This window comes from Perissodus microlepis, chromosome 12 (assembly GCF_051167445.1).
Source record: "Perissodus microlepis isolate ML-2025 ecotype Zambia chromosome 12, ASM5116744v1, whole genome shotgun sequence".
Lineage (NCBI taxonomy): Eukaryota > Metazoa > Chordata > Actinopteri > Cichliformes > Cichlidae > Perissodus > Perissodus microlepis.
The window spans coordinates 22,567,325-22,588,027 of NC_140472.1; the positions used below are offsets into that span (position 1 = coordinate 22,567,325).

Below are 20,703 nucleotides of genomic sequence, written 5' to 3' on the forward strand. Positions count from 1 at the left end.
ATTCATCTGTTAAACTGCTTTTAACAGGCAGTTTACTACAGTGACCTCCTTTTTGAACCCTTACTGAATTCTCTCTATATTCTCACTATAATTTAATCCTGCTGATACCAAAGTACGTTCGTCTAAACAGCTAGCTGTGTCCAGTTGTTAGGAGGACGATGCATGAGTCCGCTTTGAGTCAACAACTGGAATATATTTTGTGGACCACTTAAAGAGAACACTAACAGTTTTCGTGGCTGCGTTACCGAATGCATCAAATTGTAAACATGCCAACTTACCAGCCCAGGACTGCATGCTGCTTTGAGAACAATAAGACTTGGATCACTACTGATCTTAACTGCTTAATAAAAAGAAGAAGAAAGCTGGAAGAGGAGAACTGAGGAGAGTGCAGCCCGACCTAAGGGGGAAAGCTGAGGAACTGCAAGGACTCCTACAGGAGGAAGCTGGAGGCTGAGCTCAAGCCGAACAACATAAGTGATGTGTGGTGTGGAAAGAAGATCTCTGGGTTTAAGGTGACAGCCAGCCAGTGAGCACTCTATGGAGGGAGCAAAGAGCTACACAGATACTTTAGTTCACAGCTTTCTACTGCCTTCTCTACCACACACGCTGGCCTCCACACACCCTGACTATCTTCACTAATTTGCACTTGTTCCTTCAAGTGAATTCTGTAGATAACACCCCCACATCGGTTAAACACCTTCTGTTTGAGTGTGACTTCTGGCCAGATTAGGAGACAGCCTGAGAACCAAAGCAAGGCTGCTGGCCCTGACAGCATCAGACCCAAGGCTGTGACGTCCTTTGTTTTGAAGAAGTACAGGTACATGGGCATCCATACTGACAACAAGCTGAACTGGAAAACCAATACAGAGGCTGTATACCAAAAGGGGGTGAGAAGTAAGCTGCAGAAATGATGGTGATACTCTTATCACTCAGTCGTGGTGGGCCCAGCACACTCTGCTGTGGTCTGCTGGAGGTGGGTTGGAGCTGGTAACACGGTAAACAATAGACTAAATACAGTGATCAGGAAGGGTGGCTCTGTGATTCACTGCAAAATGGACACTTCTGAAGCTGTGGTGGAAAGGAGGACACTGAGCTAACTGTTATCCACCCTGAACACACTCTGCGCCACTTACCGGACAGATCCTTTACAAAGAGGTCAAAAAGCGGTTTCCCATTCATTGTTTTGCTTTTATAGATATAGCAATTTTGCATGAAACAAAATCAGACTGATAAAAAATACAACAGATGAGTCTTTCACATTAAGCTCTGTGATTCCAACCAAAATTTTTTAAAAAACAAACAAACAAACAAACAGCAGAAAATCAGGTTTGACATTAATATAGATCAGAGCAGCAATGTCTTTCCTAAAGTTCTGTGAATGGGTACATTTTCAAAAAAAAAAAAAAATGAATACATGTCCACGGATAAGCTTACAGAAAGAGTAGGAGATATCTACATAAGCTTTATATTTCCGAAGGAAGTGTTTGGTTGGATAAAAGAAACTTTTTTAACTTAATAAGAATTAAGAAATTTTGTGGAAGAGGTCATATTTTTACCCAGTTCAATTTCTCCCCGCAGTTTTTCCAATAGGATACAGAGGGAATATAACATCGTATTTGATATGTGATCTTAAAATTACGACCAATCATACCTGACCGGACACGTCACGCATCCTACGTCATCAGCGGGCGACAGTATTTTCATTGACATGGCATGCTTGCTACTGTGTGGCAGATAGTAGTTAACAGTTTTCTGTAACTCCGGGAGGATGACCATGGATTTGACTTTCCTCGGGACGGGCTCGGCGTACCCGTCCCCTCACCGCGGTGCCTCGGCTCTGGTGCTGCGGACGGACGGGGAGTGCTGGCTGTTTGACTGCGGAGAGGGAACCCAGACCCAGCTAATGAAGAGCCAGCTCAGAGCCGGTGTGCCACTTCAGATCCTCACACACACAGTCTGTCTGTCCTTTAAATATTTCTGGAAAAATAAAAAAAAAGTTTTCCCCTGAATAAACGTCCTGTCATTGAAACAAATCTGTTCATGCCTTTCCATACCCCAAATCATTTGTTTGTAGGCTAATTAAGACTTCCTTTTATAAGTGCTCATAAATATGAAACAGACAAAACAGTGCACAGTGTTGTTTATGAAAAGAAAAAAAAAATTCCTCATCTCTATCGTGACATGAACCTGTTTTAAGTGCATATAGTTTAATTCAGTTTACAGCAAAATGCCTGACTTGATATGAAGGTGTAAAAATGGGATGTGCTTTTCACACAGGGCGAATCACCAAGGTTTTCATCTCCCACTTGCATGGAGATCACCTGTTTGGTTTACCTGGTCTCCTCTGCACTGTGAGCCTCAACACCAGCTCTGAATCTCAGCAGGACCTGAACTGTGTGGACATCTACGGGCCACGGGGTCTCAGACACTTTCTCAGAGTCACTCTTGGCATCACTGGATCACAGCTGCTTTTCCCTTACGCAGGTAGGTCCAAGGCCTGATAACCTGCCTGATATTGCGTTTGCCCCTGTTCTGCTGCCAAAACAGCCCTGACCCATCGTGGCACAGACTCCCCTAGACCACTGAAGGTGTGCTGTGGTGGCGTCAAGGTGTTAGTAACAGATCGTTTAAGTCTGTAACTTGCGAAGTGGGAATCCATGGATCAGATTCAATTGGATTGAGATCTGAAGAATTTGAAAACCAAGTCAACACATCAAGTGTGCAGTGCATATTATCCTGCTAAAAGAGGCCACAGCCAGCAGGGAATACCACAGAAGCTATATGGGTGTACATGGTCTGCTACAGTGATTAGGTAGGTGCCCAAAAGCATCACACTGCCTTCTGCAGTGCATTTTCATTCACCCCCCCCCCCCCCCCCCCCCCCCCCCCCCCCCCCCCCAGCCATCCGTCCACATGATGTCAAAGAAAATGTGATTCATCACACCAGGCCAACTTCTGTGGTCCAGTTCTGATGCTCAGATTCCTATTGTTGGCGCTTTTGGCAGTGGACTGGGGTCAGCATGGGCACCCTGACTGGTCTGCAGCTATGCAGCCCTATACACAGCCCTTGCTCCCCACGTGCATCAGTGAGCCTTGACCACCCATGACCCATATGCTGGTTCACCACTGTTCCTTACTTGGAGCACTTTTAATAGAAACACTCCAGGAACAGTCCACCGGAGCTACAGTTTTGGAGATGGTCTGACCTAGTCATCTAGCCATCACAGTTTGGCTAGTTTGGAGAAATGGGCAAGTGTAAGGATTTGAGTGAGTTTGGGAGCCAAACTCACTCAAATCCTTAAACTTGCCCATTTCTCCTGCGATTAACACATCAACTTTGAAGACAAAATGTTCAGCTGTTCCTTAATATATCCCGCTGATTACCATGTGGCATGATGGGTTAGTCAGTGTTATTGACTTCCCTTGCACGTGGTCATAATGTTATGCCTGATTGGTGTATTGATACAAGATTGAAAGCATTCAATACAGGGGTCTAAGAACAAGCAGACAGTGTAGTTTGTTGTGAATGCTCTGTTTACTAGTTTCTCTGAGTCTGAATCTTGTTCCCTGAGCTATTTATAATTTGCTGCTGTTTTTTTTAATGCAGCTGCATCATTTTAAAAAAGAATCTTTAAGAAACCTAGTAGATGGCTTAGATATGCTGCTTGATGGACACTGATCAAATAATTCAAGTTATACCTAAGTTGTACCCTGGTTAAAGATATAATAGTTCACATCTTTTCTCTTGGTTTTTAGTGCATGAATTGGAGCCCACACCTGACCAGAGCCCAGAAGAAGGGAAACTTAACCCAGAGGTAAGTCGTTGATTTTGTTGTTTTGATGTTCCTGTGTTGTAGAATATCACGCCTCCCTGCTGTCAGTCCCTGTTTTTACTAAATGATGAAATCTGGAATCCATATTTTCTATTTAGAAAATGATAAAGATGTAGTGAAAGTTCCTAGTGATCTTATGGCCTCTATCAGTGGTCTTGTCTTTGTCCTCGTCCTGCTAGACCTCAGTGCAGCTTTCAGTACTGCTCATCACAACATTTTAATACAGACTTAAATACACCACTGGCTACACCAATCGTGTTGATCTGACAGAGTGTAAGTGTAAACAGTGACCCATCAAAGGTAGTCTTGGAGTTCCACAGGGTTCTGTGCTGGGACCGATACCTTTCACATAATACATGCATCACTTAGGTGTTATTAAAAAGCTCTGTATACACTGGCATCCATGGGACCGTTCAAAGAGAAAACCACTGCTGACCAAAAAGGAACACGTAGCCCTCCAGTGTGGCTAAATTACAACAATCCTGCAAAGATGACTGGGCCAAAATTCCACCACAGCGCTGTAAAAGACTCATTGCCAGTTATTGCAAATGCTTGATTGCAGTTGTTGCTACTAATTTTGGTTTAGGTTTAGGGGGCGCAGGTTATATTTGTGAGGACATTCACTGACAGTAATACCTTCTTAAGATTCTTACCCCTAGGTTTAACTGTGTGCTAAACCCTCAATCTAAACCTAATTCCAACTTTTACTTTAAAAGTTGATCTTAGCCCTAAAAACAGACTTTGAAGAGGTATGAAAAAGTCCATGTTGGCCAAAAAGATTTTAAAAATTCCCTTTTTGTGGGTTCATCATTTCATTTATGTTTTTATAAAAATATATACGATTTCCTGTCATGCAGGACAGTCATACTCTTCCTCCAGAGAAAGTGCATCTTCATAGCTGTCCTCTTTACATGATCACTTCTCTGTGTGTGATGTGTTTAGGGTCATCTTTAAATTGTAGCTTTTTTCTGTTTTTTTTTATTTTTTATTACTGTGCATGATAGTTTAGTTGTTTATTTAAAATACATCAGTGTGCAAATTGTTGCTGATGTGCCTCCTTTGACTTGCGTTGGTACATGTTTGAGCATATCTCCTCAGCTCACCAGTTATGGCAGTTTCCACCTGAGCATTTACATTTTATATTTTGTCCACTTGTATGTTGTTTTTTTCTGACGAATACTAGCACCTCTCTGTCTCCCCAGATGGCAGCAGAGTGCGGTCCTCTCCATCCTCAGGAGCAACCAGGCAGAACAATCTCCTTGGATGTCTCCAGTGACACTTATCTTCTCTTTGAAGACCAGAAGTTTGTGGTCAAAGCCTTCAGGTTGTTTCACCGCATCCCTTCCTTTGGTTTTTGCATTCAGGAGCGAGATCGACCTGGAAGGTTGAAAACAGAACTACTGAAGGAACTAGGTGAGAGGTATTTTCTGTTCTTTTGATATCTCTTCATTATTTGTGTAATATTAAAAATATAAATTCCCTGCATATAAAGTAGATGGAAATAACTGTCGTCACCAATATTTATTAATGCAAGAAACAATTTCAGAAAAGCAACCCTTGCAGCTGGTCTCATTTTGTATCCTACAGGCCTGAAACCAGGCCCTCTCTATGGGCGCCTCAAAGCTGGGGAGTCAGTAACTCTTGAAAGCGGGCGTGTGGTGCAGCCTAGTGAGGTGGTAGAAGAAGCTATTCCTGGGAGGAAAGTCTGCATTTTAGGGGACTGTAGCTCGGTGCTTGGGGAAGGGCCGCAGAGGTTGTGCAGCGGAGCGGACATTCTGGTTCATGAGGCCACCCTTGGGAACGAGCACCGAGAGAAAGCAGTGGACCATGGGCACAGCACACCTGAGATGGCAGCGGCAATAGCACGGGCTTGCTGTGCACGGAGGCTGGTGCTAAATCACTTCAGTCAGCGGTACAAACCCAGCGCCATGGTGAAGGAAGGAGATGAAGACCATGTTTCAGAGTTAAAGAGACAGGCTGAAGAGGCTTTGCAGGACACTGGGGTAGATGTGATTCTGGCAGAGGACTTTCTCACTCTACAGATCTCTCTCAGAAGATCAAGGTAATAAGCAGCTGGTTTAGTGAGTATAAAGCTGGTAGTGTTTTTGGCTAAAAGCAGAGAAATTGTCTGTATATTTTATGATGTAAGGTGAAATTGTCTGCTCTTTGTCTAACTTGTTTTTATTTTATTAAAAGTCAAATTAGTGAACTGACAAAAAAGTCAAGCTCAAGGTCCTCTTGTTTGCAATCTACGTTGATAATCTATATTATCATGAACTATTTTTCTATTTTAGGGAATTTTATTACCTGTAATACATGTTGGCTCTGAACCTGAGCTTGGCAATGGCAGTTTTTGCAGTGGCCAATATGCTTCATCTCAGGCTTGATTAATTTGCTTTATTCAAGTCTTATATTCTGGTTCCTAAAAGCAAAATTGCTGAGTGCCAATGTCACTTTGCAGTTAAATCACTGTCCTCCAGCAACTATATCACTGGTTGTGGAGGAATGTCTCTGTAAGGTTCTGGCTGAATATAAGTAGTTGTTGAGAATTTCTGTAGCTATTTCGCAGATTTTTAACAGTTAATTAATCAATGAATTACAAACAGGCAGTGGTTGTAAACCTGATCTCATATCAAGGAAGGAACAATTTTAAAAGAAAAAGACAGCAAGTTTATTGCACGCAGTCCAAATAATGTTGTTCATTATTCAATCTCTAGCCAGTTTTCCCTAGTGTGACTAGGAAAAGTACTTTTTAGTGCTTTGCCTACAAAGTAAAGGTTGCACCTTTGTGTTGATTGGACAGCTTTTATTTTGTAGACAAATGTTTTCATTTACTACTTAATAGTTGACAAGTGTTTGCAGACATGTTGCTGTCTTCTATGCAAACTGTGGGCACCTGAAGCAATCTGATAGGGACCAAAGTAAGTGCAAGGTTTTATTTTGGTATAGCATGTGGTTTGTGACTAATTTCACCCAGCAACAATCAGCAACCACTTGCTAACCAATCAGGCAATACATTTTCCCTACCAACCTGTGGTTGCAAGGATTTAAGGCTGGTTCAGATGGAACAGGCAGGTAAGCAGAACTTGAGCTGAGATTTTGTCAGTTTAAAGAATGGTTTTGGGGGGGCTGTAAATAATACTTGGTCCAAAAACTAATGACTAAAACAAATTTTTTTTTATGTCACGAGGAATTTAAGCCTCAAGTTTTGTTAAACTGCCGCTCTCATGTAAAGAGTAAACGTAATGATAAAGATGCAGCAATAATCTTCGAACCTTTTCCAGAGCTTTATTTCTGGATCTGTACACAAGGTATTAAAGTACAACATAAAATACAAAATGTTTAACAAAAGAAAAAAAAAAACCAAAAACTCAATGTTTATGTACAATTTTTATAAACAATAAAGATAGCTTCTTGAACATTTCTCATAGTGAAGTTTTTGATTGTCTATATTTCTGGATATACATTTTTAAGTTTTGTAGGTTTTTATTCACAAAGGTGTTTTTATTTCCATCAAAGGACTTTGTTTCCTTCTTCAAAACCACAACTGCTATATTTTTTTCTTTTTTAAACTTCAAAACACAATACAAAATATAAAATAAATTTGTTTAGTGCTTGCTTGCACACACAAGTCTCATACCAGAGATATCAATAAAATATCACATTTTCGAGAGTTCACAGGGTGGTGAAAAACCTACTTCTACTACTTAATGGCCTTTACATTCTGACAGTTTTTCTGAGTCTTTGTACAAACCACAGGTGAAATAAATATCACTGCACTGCTAAAGCTAGAAGAGCTTGGAGGACCTACTGCATTATGCACATTGCATTAAAAGAGAAACTAGCTCTCCACACACTTACAGCAGCAGCCATCCCGTTACCATCGAGACAAATATAGACGACGACAACATGTAAAAACTCTTTTAAGGAAAGAAACATGAGTGTCTTTTACACATGGCTGCATGTTTTGAATGCAAAAATTGCAACATTGAGTAATATCAATACGTCTTCAGGTAAAGCCGTTTTCAGTGGTACACTTGAAACAGGGCACAGCTGGCATGCGTGGTTTCAGCTGTGTCCTGGTGTCTGGGTGACTTTCCAAGGAGAGAAAAGAAATGAAAACACCAAGTCATCCAGTAAAATGCAAAACCCAAAATATCTGTACATATCTACAAATTATTGCCTTTCTGAGAAGGAATCAAAGTAAAACCTTTTTATCAACACAGATTCACAAGTGTAAGAGGTCAGTTAATAGACTTTTTAAAGGCTATTTGCTAATTATTTACATGAAACACAGATGTGATTATCCTCTCTGATGCTGGCCGTTGAAACTGAACTGCTTGATTAAACTTAAGGATTATTAGGCATGAATGGACACAACAAACATGATGTACCCCTGAAACAAACTAAATAGTCATAGCACAATGCATAGATAAATTAAGTAAACACTACTACTGCATCCAATCAACTGACACTGACCTGCTAAACGTTTTACAACTCACAATTATGAACTTCAGTCAAGCGAAAAACAGCTCCATTTCTGCTACTAGGCTCCAAAATATTGTCAACCGGATTTCAAAAAGGCATAACTAGGCAGTACAGGCTAGGCAGAGGTTCAATACAAACTCAGAAGCTTTAAAAAAAAAAAAAATAATACTGCTAGCAGGTTGGGGGAAAAAAAAAAAGGCGCTACTTGATTTAGGAACATATCCACTTAATTAGGACACACACACAGCTTAACTTGCCTAAGAGTAGCGTGAGTGAAAGCATGAACTGAAAGGGTGAGATAAAACTTTAGAAAGAGAAAAGTATATGCAATAAATACATACTTTACTGTGTCGAGGTTTAAATGGCTATTAACCCAACCAAAAATCTTTGCATTGCAATATTGCTGTTATGGTTCGTTGATATTCTAGCAAGTAGCAGGATTTTAAAAATATATTTATATACTCAACAGTAAAACAAGGTGACTCCCAGTATATTAACTTGCTCCGGTATTTTTCAATCACCTATTTTAAAATGTAAAGAAAAAACAAAACAAACAACAACACAAAAAAACCCCAAAAAACAAGGCCATTCATTTGGGTTTGACTACATGGGCATTATTGAAAGAAAAGGGGAAAAAAAACCTCCAGTATTGGCCACTTTGAACAAAGGTAAATAAGCAGACAGACTACAAAGCACAAGAGAACATAAAGAGAAGAAACCCAAACAAGATGGCCTTAGCAGCTTAAGCCACGACACTTCCTGGTTTCCAAGCTAATCTCCATGCTAGTGTTGCTCTTCGTACAGTTATGTACCCAGGTAGATTCAAATCATATAAAAACCATTTGCACAAGTTGGGTTACTGGAAAGTACCTGTAAACAAAAAAAAGAAAAAAAAAAAAAATAGTACCACCTTAAACAACAAATACAGGCAACTAAATGCTAACACCAGAGCTGGGGAAACTAAGTTTTTGGCAGCTAGAAGAATGGCAGGATAAGGTACTGAAGCTCTGAAGATGGTGGGTGTAGATGTGAAGGAGGAAGAGACACATCTCTCCTACTGCAGCCCCTGGGCCCTGCTGTACATGGACGTTACACATCTCAAGACCGCAAAACAAAAATAAAATAAATGGCTATATAAACTCTTGAGAGAAATCAAGATTTTAGTTCTATATGATAGACATCACTGATGTCATATTACACAAAAAATGAAAACAAAAAGTATAGTCATATACATATATATAGATATATATATATATATAATAGAATTTAAACAAATTGAATTTTCCAGTGAGGTCAGTCTTATGTACAAGCAGGAAAAAAAGGGATCTTAAAAGGGAAGAACAGGGAAGAAGATGAGGAAGATCACTCTGACTGAAGTGCTGCAGTGTGCTGTGTGTGGTGCCGTGCATGTGCTCCCAGAAACCCGTTGGGCTCACCGCTCCCAGCCAAGCTCCCAAAGTCTGTGACAGATACTGCCATTTTGGCGCCGGTGATTCGGTGGTGATGCGTCGTCGTCCGTCGTGCATCAAAGTCCACTCCGAGGTTACCCACGGATACGTCATTGATAAAGGAGTCAGGCAGCGCCATCTTGAGTCTCTTGGAGGGCCGCTCACAGTCCTTGTTGACGCACACGCCTCCCAGCTGGCCCAGATCTGAGTGGTAGAAGCCAGCCTCAAGCATATTGAGGCAGTCAGGTTCTGCACCATTAGCAGGGAACCCAAGGGATTCCTCGTGGTTCAGGGAACCTCGATGGAGACTGTCCAGTGGAGGAAAGCTGTAGGAGTCCAGGCAGCTAACCTCTGCAGGACTGCATACTGTGGCTACAGTGTTGCTCAAAGCTGCAAAGACACAAAACAGTTAACAACAAGAAGTAGTCATTTCTTTTTATTTTTTTTAAACCATCGCTGCACAACTGAGGTCCGTAACTAACCCGTGAGGTCGCTGGCAGTGATGGAGTTGAGCAGGCTAAGCTGCTGTTCTGTGGTTGTTTCCAGCCTTCCACCACCACCAGCACCTGAACACACGGAGGAGGAACTGTCCACAGCTAACCCCTCCGCTTCATCCACCAGCCTGTCCATCAGGTCACTAGAAACAAAGAAATGTCACTGGGTTTGTTTCTTCCATATTATGTGAACTTTTTTCCATTTTATTGAAGCAAAGCAATAAAGACAGACACTCCGTTTCATTTCACTTACGTTACTCCAGGATAGTTGCTGAACTTTTTCTTCCCGAACCGATTCTGCTGCACAAAGAAGTCAAAGCGCTCTGACTTTTTCCACATGTAATAAAATGCCACACATTCTGCTACTGTTCTTGTTGTGACCTGAGAGGAGAGGAGGGGGACAGAGTTTACAAAACTTTGTATACATTTTTATTTGCATACACTTGTAAACGGAACCATAAATTCACACTCACTTTGTGTTTCTGAATGAGGTGAAAGTTCTTGTCATACATCTGAAGAGCATGTTCAAAGTTCTTGCATTCCTCTTCAGACCATGGAGGTAATTTTTCTGCAATGAAACCATGAATCCATTTTAACAATGGGTGTGCAAAGGTAACCACAGGCCATGTCGAAACCAAGACATGCCCCACCAATAAAATTCAGCCCAACTGAATGGTCCATTATTCCAAACTTAGTATCAACCATTTAGGAATAACAGGCATTTATATATAGTCTCCCATATTCCAAAGGTTCAAAAGTAATTGGACAAATTAATAATTTTTAACAAATGTTTAAATTTGCCTCAGATCTAGCACCCGTGGACAATACCAAATGTATTGATTTCTGTCGCGATGCTTTCATTGGAGCCGTGTTCAATTTCTATTTGTTTGTGGATCTTCTGCCTTCAGCTCAATCTTCAGCAAATGTTAAGGGCCCGTAACACTCACAGCGGCTACCTTGCAAATTGTAACACACACTAGACTAGAGATCGCATGATAACACTTTTTCATGTCCAACACCAATATCATAAATTTGGATATCTGCCGCTACTGATATGAATCCGATATAGTCTATTTTATAATCAAGAAAACTGTTTTTTTTTTTTTTTTTTTTAAACACCTTGCTGCATTTTGTACTAAATACTAAAATCATACTAAAATTTTAAACAAACAAAACACTAAAGCTATTCTATTACACATGCATGCAAAAAATACACCCTAAATATTTTGCAGTTCAGCAATACTAATCTTTTTATTTAAACTTTTAGCAGAACTTTAAGGTAATATTCAATATATAATATTTAAAGTAATATTCAAAAGTAATTTAAAATGCAATTTTATGCAGATTTCAAAAACTCTTGTTCTGAAAAAAGTGTGCAATATCAGCACAAAGTAATGTTTATATTCAACAACTTAAAAAAAAAAAATGTAGAATGGACCCTTTTATACTTAAAGCTTAACATAAATAGATATCCAGAGTGGAAAGCAGTGCAAATAAATGCCAACACGGCTTCATGACACACATCTTTTATCAAGATCTGGGACAAAAAAAAGAAATCGGCCCGGGCATTTTGACTAGAGACCGGGCCACCAGGTATTTGTAGGAAAAGCCATAAAGCCTGTGAATGAAAACAAACGCTGTTGTGACAGTGATGTAACGGTCTTGTTGGTATATGTGTGATTTCTAGACATTTTACATCAGATGACCACTTTGGTTGTAAGACTCAGATAATTATTTATTAAAAGCTAGACATTTTAAATGAGAATAAGAAAGTAGAGCATTTCTTTGTGCCCCCCTTTCCCTGTTAATGCCCTACCTGGCCCCCTGGCTTCCTACATTTGCATTATCATCTCTCATATTTTGATGTCAGTGAACAGCTATCAAGTCCAATACTTGCAATCAGCTCGACCTCACATGATCAAGAAACTGTTCATCAATTCTCATTTGTCTAATTAATGAAAATGGGGGGCCCATGTATAATAATGACTTTGAATGAAAGTGAAATCTACATGTGAAGCATTTTGAGTGTCTTGAGGTGCAAACGAATCACAATGACATTTCCTATGAGAAATCACTTGCTTACCTTTTGAGGACTTTACATGGTTGCAATATCTTTCTAGTGCTTCGCGAGTGTTGTAGTTGCATTTTACAAGCTCACATAAAGCCTACATTGAAAGAATGAAAGAGTAAAAATTATAGCATTTGCCAAAATTGATCAGAAACAATTAAACAGATATGAATGTCAGAGAAAATACATTTCTTGAGGTGCACTGCTAATAACACATTCATCATTTTATCAAACCACGTAAAGGACTGAGTAAGACATGACTGACCTGCTCATTGTCTCGCACATGCATTCCTGGTTTGTCACACCCCGTCTTTTCATCTGTCGTCCGTGACAATACTTCACACAGGAAACTTCTAACCTTGTTTTCTGATAATACACCTGGACTCCACAGTAACTCATCTTCATCTTCATATGCTATACAACCAAATACATGATGTTAAAATGAATCACCAGATGTACATCACCTATTCTTAATTGAATGGTTAACAACTCTGTAAGCAGCAACATTAAAGAATAGATTAGGAACGTGTGATGAAAGCAAAAACAAGTAGTATTCACCTTTCTCCTCATCTTTGTAGTGACAGAGGCAAGAAGGAACTTCTGCTTGGTATTCCAATCCCACCATTATTTCCTATTACAAAGCATAAGAGGGCATGTCTGAATTCAAAAGCAACCTGACTCTAACTTAACATGAAACAGCGAGTAAACTATATCCTTTACATGTTTCCAAATGAAACAAATCATTTACCTTTCTCGAGTCCTCTGGGCTTGGGCCGTCTTCATCACACTCTGACTCTTTATCACCGTCAGAAATAGCGTTTGCTGGGGATTTTTTTTTTTTTTTTAAAGAAAAAAATGTTTAAAAATGAGTAAATCTTAAATACTTTAGCACACCCTGAATTTAAATGGCAGCTGCTTAATGCCGAAGCCTGATGTTTTACCCCAAAATTTTTTTTCCAGTTTTTCTGCTAAAGGTTGTAAGATCTCCTCAAACACAAACATACTTGAAGCTTTCCAAAGAATTTAGGTAAAGTTATGTGTAAAGAACCAACACTGTTTCAAACCACAAACCCACGGTAAGTTGGCTGAGTAAGTAACACAGCTGCAAAAACGAATTTATGACAAAAATATTTTTCCAGTAAAATGACTGAGCTAATGATTCTTTTTTGTTATGCAAACTGCATAACAAATCCCAGCTGTTTGTCTTTATTTTACAGTGTTATAATTATGGTTTTATTTGAGTTACTTTTCCAGTCCAGCCTATTTGTACTTTTTTTTGATTCTGGATCTATTTGGACATGCTAAAAATTAAATTTAGTCTTAAATGGACTTGAGAACAGCAGTCAGAGACAGATAAGCTACGCTTAACTTACACAAATAACTACATTAGCTGCAGACTTAACACATCTTTATCTAAATGTTTTGTTAGACAACGGGCCTTGTCAAAATTTATAACCTTAACAGTAACTTTTTCATTAACAGCTGAGTGGGAGAAGTGAATATCTCACAGTGCACAACAGTAAGTGACCCTCCTTTATAACACCAAGATCCACAGTCAAATTACTGTTTTATTGTGTGACATATTACACACTAGGTTTTAAAATAATTAAAACTAGTCAGCTGCACCAAATATCTGTGAAAATAAGAAGTGTACTGCTACTACATTTAGCATTCACAACCAAAATCTAAATATGAAATTTAGCAAACTACACATCTTAGTATTCTCAGTATTCGCATAATATTAATATAAAAAAATAATGAGCACATTAATCACTGTATTGCACACAATAAAAAGATTTAATTCTGACAGTTGCAAACATAAAATACTTTTAATCTAAAAGTAGTAATCTATCACTTACATCTAAGTGTTCTTGGGAAGAAATCAGTGGCCTCATGGGAGGTAACTGAAGGAGTCAGATCATCAGCTGAGGACTGGGTCTCCTCCTCATAATCTCCAGACAGAAGGTCTTTAGCTATTTCCTCCTAGTGAGTAAAAGGAATATAAATTGTACACCATACAAAAAACATAAGTTACAAATATAGCATTGTTTTACAAATTAGCAACTGTATAACTACCAAATAACAGCAACTCCTTACCTTATCCAAAGTCATGTCGGGGAGCTCATCAGTCAGGTCTCCAGAGGAGCTGTCTATACTGGAGCCTGCTGAGGCCTCATAGCGATAAATGGCCAACAGTTCCTCTAAAGGCATGTTCCCTTCCTGTTAAAAGAAAAATGAATGGAAAAATGTATCAATTCCATTTCACAGGGTTATACCGTTTTCATGTACGAAGTACAAGATGTTCAAGTTGGACAAATTTATACACTGCACCTATCATATGGCATTTGGAATGGCATATGGATTTACTGATTTATTATACCTTTTCCAGATCTGCAATTTCAGATCTGAAATTTGTTCCGCCTTCCAGAGACTCTTCCTCCTCCAGAGTCCTCTCATCATCATACTCATGAACTAACATTTCTGCTGTTGGATCAAAGTCATGGTCCTCTGATGATAAAGAGCCAACTGAATGAGAAAAATGGAAAGAAAAATAAAAGAATTATAAATACCAAATTGTTATCGTGCAATAAGCAAAACCTTACTTTATTACAAACTCATAACATTTTCAGAAATTAATCTCGATATTTCTGTTTACTATTATTTGTGAAAAGTAAAAATAGAGTTTTGAAAGCACACCTTAATATAGATTACACAGTAAATTGTATTACCTGGACTTGAACTCCCTAGGGAAGCCTGGAAAAGAAGGAAAAAAATACCATAAATTGGAGCAAGACAGAAAATTTGAATTAAAAAAATTACTCGGGGGCTTTAACCTCAAATATTAAAACAGGATGACCAATAAAATATTTTTACGTTGTGTGTAATATGACCCAAGAAAATAGCCGGGCAGGAAAACTGCAATTGTCGCTAATGTTACCTGATATAGGTGGCTAATACAACGCTAGCCGAGCTGCACACTCAGAGAAAGATACGTTTTTTTAAACGCTGGAATAAAAAATTTCCCCAGAGGACTGAATAAAAAAACCTTGTATAATCGGTTGTATATGTCATTGCAGATCCAGTACTGCTTAGCTAGCCGGAAAGCTATTTCCAAATCCAAATGTTAACGCTGTCCACCGAAAAATGTAAACACTAATTTCGTTTGCGCGGTACTGCAATCGATAAAGTCGAGCAACCTTTTAAACGTAGGTGCCGCTACTCCAGCCTGAACATTAAAAAATATTTTTCCAGTCACCATAAAGATTATATGGTCTGCAATTTACTTGAACCAGCAAGCTAACGTTAAATTTACGTATGAATTTACACAGCCGCTTCACCGAAGCAGCTGAGAGCGAAGGCGCAGAGGCCTCGTAGTGAAGGATCAGTCCAGACATTTAAGCATATTTAAGAGAAATAAAAACAACAATTATGAGACGAAACACGCTACACACAAGGCAAAAAGCATTGTTTCTTCAATCGATTGCGTAAAAATGAAAAATACAGCACACAAATTTTAAAAATGTCGATTTAACATCGATTGCTTCTCCCCTGTTTTCCCTCTTACCTCCGCCATATTGGTACCTTTAGCTAATGGGCTCCTTCTAGCGCAGTACCCGGATCAGCGCTCTGAGCCAATCAGAGATCCAGGTGACTGCTTGAGTCGTGACGCCGTACAAACCATCTACTGGTCAGACTAACGGTAATTACTAATAAACGGGTAATTTACGGTGTAAAAATGTGAAAAACTGAGATTACAAGTCAAATTGCCGATACACATTCTACCTACAACATATCATTGTCATGGCGTTGGCCGGTGCCTTTCACAAAGACGGTTTACTAGAACATTCCCGGTACATCCCAGCTGATTTCCTGTTCTCCTTCTTACCGTATTTATCGAAGCTATGGCATCTAAACTACTGTGTTTTCAACACCGTCTTGTTTTTCGCTGTATTTCTGAAAGAACAGTCCAATGCGGAATTCAAATAGAAATCATTTAAGGTTTTCCAGCTGTAACACTGGATATTAGGACAGTAATTTGTATGCTACTGTAATATTGCTGCTAACACACCTGTCTTCTTAAATAAAAATGCACAATTTAGCTATAGATAAACATTTTTTTATTAAGTTCATCAAGTTACATAAGTTCATAAAATTATTTTACCTGAATTTTGATCCCTTACCAATCAAACTCCTTGGTCTGCACATTCCTCAAACTCTAGAAAGAGCAATTTGTTGTATTTCTATTTGAAAAATAATACTCTTATAAAGCACCATACTAATTATTTTAGAGATAAACATAGCAATAATTACAGTTTAAGTATGTTTTTAATCATTTTTTTATATGTTGATATATTGTACTGTTGGTATATAACAGGGGTGGGCATTTAACTTTCTCATGAGAAGCTCAACTTAATTCTGCTCAATAATTATTTTATCTCTTTTATAGCTCTTTTTCTTTCTTTATAAATACCTACTGGTAAGAGTAAATTAGACGTTACAATTAGGCAATGAAAATGTGAAATAAATAGTAGCAGCATTTTATCCATCCATCCATCTTCTTCCGCTTATCTGGGACCAGGTCACGGGAGCAGCAGCCTAAGCAGTGAAGCCCAGACCTCCCTCTCCTCCAGCTTGTCCGAGGGAACACCAAGGCATTCCCAGTTGATCATTGACCTGCGGCCTAGGGTGTCCTGGTGCCACGTGCACTTATGGACAACCTTATGTTCAACATAAGGCTGTTTGTTATGGACGAACTGCGGTTTGCACATAAGTCCAACCAAAAAACACCGCTTGGGTTCAGATCCGGGAGGCCGTTCCTCTCAATCACACCCCTCCAGGTCTTATTGCTGTTGCCCACATGAGCGTTGAAGTCTCCTAGCATTTTATTGTTATTTAATCAACATCACCCAAAACAATTGTGAATGAAATGTGCATATTTTTGCAAAATTTCAGAGACTTATAACTTTATCCAAAGTGCTATTTCTGTTTTGCTTGGGCGCGAATTTTAAAGACAGTGTACACATGCTCACCGCTGAGAGAGGATCTGTATTGTTTGTTCTCATATGAAGATAGATCCAAAGAGAACCAACATCTTCTGATTCATGTCTCTGACCATGTGTGGAAAGTTCTTCTATTTGAGAGTGATCTGCCAGAAGTGAATCAAAAGTGCTTGTGGTAAAGGTGACTATTTTTGTTACCACATCAACAACATGGTTAATATTTAGCACTGACTCACACAACACCTCCAGTTTCAGTCCTGCTGTCATTTCATGTCTCTTTATCTTGCATCCACTTCAAAAGTCTGAAACTTTTCCCTGTCAGATTTGGACAGCCATTGGCTGCAATACCAGTTTGTCCATTTTCAACCTCCATGAACAATTCACTTACTATCGGAGTCTGTTTCACTCAGTGCATTGCTGCCAGCTCCTCTGTAATCTCAGACTCTTTCGTTACCACATGTACAAAGATGTGTAACTGAGGTGTGTGGTGAACATCAGAGCTCTCATCTGGAGCCAAGGAGAAAACAGACTAAACTGGGTTTTTTTAAGTTAAGCGCCACCAAACATTCTTTGATAAACTTGCAATTTTGTGGGAAATCACAAAACTGGTCTTGAAAGTTCCATCCCTGGATATGTAAAGCTTGGTAAAAAGTCCTTGTTGCTTTTGCAGCTTTGCTAGCAAAGGTTCAGATGTCTGTCCGCACTCTGCATCAGTCAAGAGCTTGTATGTCGGTGTGTGCTTACTTTCATAATGGAGAATGTGATTGTAATCGTTACACACACAATCAGCTCTTCACAAACTAAGCATGCGGTTTTGCCTCTGATTTGAGTAAACGCATTCTTACAAGTCCAAGTCTTGTTAAAAACTCCACATTCTGCATCGGTCTTTCTTTGTTTAGTGTGAGCTGGCATCTTTCGGCGCTGGCAAACTCACATCTCTCAAACACGACGCTGCATTCGCTTGTATGTAAATTTAAAAAATAATAGCCGGCAACTTTAAAACAAAAGCAATAAATTTGTATAATGATTTCCCACAAAATCACAAAAACCAGTAAATCATTTTCTTATGGGGATCATTATGGAGTGTTTGGGGGCTAAAATGGGACAAACTGCATGATGTATTCCATTTTTAAACCATGGGGTTGAATATGATGTAAGCCCACCCTTTTCACCCTTTTGCAGCTTCAGTCTGCATGCCTAGGTGCTTGATTTCATAAACCAGAGACCATGGCATTAACTGAAAAACCTGAATTCAACAATTTGGATCAGTGATTTAATAGTTATAGTGTATTTATGTTTAACCTCCTAGGACCTGGCGTCCACATATGTGAACATCACATTTTGGGTTATTTACACCAAAATACTCAATTTTGCTCTACAAGGGCCTGATATCCACTTACGAGGACATTATACTGCTACTGTTCTATCAAAGTTTTAAATGAATATCCTCATATGTGGCTCTTATTTTTCTTAAAAACAAAAATAAGATAAAAAAAAAATCTGGTAATTCTTTGTTTTTACATTCATCGGGCCCAATCAGCCCAAATATCAAAGAGAAATTAAAAATGCATGCCGTGGAAGAGTTCGGGTCTTAGGAGGTTAAATGCTAATTTCCCATTTACATCATGTGGGCTGGTAAGAGACTACCAATGGGCTGGATGTGGCCTCCAGGCTGTACAATGCCCAGCACTGACACTGGTTACATTTACAAGACACTTTATTAACAACACTTTGCTAACACTGTGTTGCGCCCACCTTTTCTTTTAAAGCTGCCTTAGTACTACAGATTCAAGAAGGTGCTGGAAACATTTCTCTTGAGATTTTTGGCCAAATAGTCGCTGCAGATTTATTAGCTGCATACCGTGATATGGATCTTCTGCACCGCTACATGGCAAATGTGCTCTATAGGATTGAGATCAAGTGACTGTGGAGACAATCTGACTAAGATGAACTCAGTGACAGGTTCAAGAAACAACTTTAAGATTATTTGATCTTTGTGACATGGTAGATTATCTTGCTGAAAACAGTCATCTGAACATTAGGCTGTGGTCATAAAGAGAGGGACATAATCAGCAAGGCTGGATCAGAAATCAAGACTCATCAGACCAGACAATGTTTTTTAAGCCTTCTGTTGTCCAAATTTGGTGAGTTTGTTTGAACTGTAGCCTCAGTTTCCTGTTCAGGACGGACTGCTGTTGTGGCTTTCTGCTGCAATTCATCTATGTCAGTGATTGAGGTGTGATTATTCGATTGACGGTTGCCTTCCTATCGCCTTGAAGTAGACAAGCCATTCTCTCCAGATTTCTGGTATCAACAAGGCATTTTCACCCACTCACTGGGTATTTTATTTTTCAGACTCTTATCTGTAAACCCTAGAGTTGTTGGGGTTCAGATACTGAAATACTCAGACCAGTCCATCTGGCCTTAACAACCTTTCCCAAGTTCAAACAATTTCACCTCAAAATTTCAATTCACTTCGGCAGGTTGTATTGGGCGTGTCTGCTCGCCTAAATACTAGAGTGTGAATTTTGTTTGATATGCTGCTGTCAAATTTTGCCTGAATAGCTGTTGTAATTATTTCTGTATGACATAAAATGTGAACTACCCCTTTAATGCAAGAGTTCTGCATACCAGAGAATTACTTTTGGGAAATACTAAAACAATATAAAATGTACTGTACAGGCCAACAGGGGGTAGCCTGATCATACAATATATAGGAGTTTGTTCACAAAACTGAGCTCCCCACACAATCTTCCCCCTTTTCCTGTTTTGGAAAAGAGGGAAATGGGATAAGAGTCGTGAAAGCTCTTATCCTATTTGTTCATGCAGTCACATATAAAAACAAACTGACAGTTTTGGCAAGGAGTGGTGTATATTGGAGAATCCAGATTTCAATCTATAAGGTAACAGGCAATTGTTGTCGTTGTTTCTGTATTTATTTAGGCATTTCAAGCTCTTGAACTGGGTTCACAGGCCAGTAAGCAAGGTTTCTTAAAGTTGTAACTTGAGTTTTTGCTACTAAAGCCTTCAAATGTTTGTACACAGCACGTCAAAGATAAAGGAGCTTATTTCCTGGTCGGGTCAGATTCAGAGTAGGAGGTGAGGGGCCTTCCTGAAGTATAACAAAGTTATCTGTGTGCTTTTGCCATGTCAACCACTACATTTGTCTTAGACTAGGGACGTGAATACATTTTTTTGTGTCAAAAGCTGGGGAAGGGGTTTTGTGTCTGTATGATTTAAAGAACAAGAACAAAAAAAGGATTTAAAAAAGGTAATATTCCAGTTTCCGCTTGTCCCGTTCGGCCATTCAGAGCACAAACAAAAAAGTGGAGTTTCCACAGGAGTGATGTGACATTAAAATCCACATTACAC

The 20,703-nt window shown here is 39.2% G+C and overlaps 2 protein-coding genes across 2 annotated transcripts; one reads left to right on the forward strand and one right to left on the reverse strand.

The window, feature by feature from the left end:
- Positions 1 to 303: 303 nt before the first annotated feature.
- elac1 (elaC ribonuclease Z 1) lies at positions 304 to 7,013 on the forward strand. Its single transcript, XM_084946578.1, has 5 exons — positions 304 to 1,925; positions 2,278 to 2,484; positions 3,757 to 3,815; positions 5,036 to 5,246; positions 5,421 to 7,013. Exons 1-5 carry the CDS (start codon positions 1,769 to 1,771, stop codon positions 5,897 to 5,899), a joined length of 1,113 nt encoding a protein of 370 aa, XP_084802704.1. The 5' UTR covers positions 304 to 1,768; the 3' UTR covers positions 5,900 to 7,013.
- Positions 7,014 to 7,105: 92 nt separating this feature from the next.
- mier3b (mesoderm induction early response 1, family member 3 b) lies at positions 7,106 to 16,136 on the reverse strand. The gene is made up of 13 exons (XM_084946577.1): positions 15,897 to 16,136; positions 15,061 to 15,085; positions 14,712 to 14,857; positions 14,429 to 14,551; positions 14,191 to 14,314; positions 13,080 to 13,153; positions 12,890 to 12,962; positions 12,597 to 12,745; positions 12,347 to 12,428; positions 10,737 to 10,831; positions 10,517 to 10,644; positions 10,252 to 10,406; positions 7,106 to 10,159 (listed from the first exon to the last, which is right to left on the reverse strand). Exons 1-13 carry the CDS (start codon positions 15,903 to 15,905, stop codon positions 9,684 to 9,686), a joined length of 1,659 nt encoding a protein of 552 aa, XP_084802703.1. The 5' UTR covers positions 15,906 to 16,136; the 3' UTR covers positions 7,106 to 9,683.
- Between the last annotated feature and the right edge of the window lie 4,567 nt (positions 16,137 to 20,703).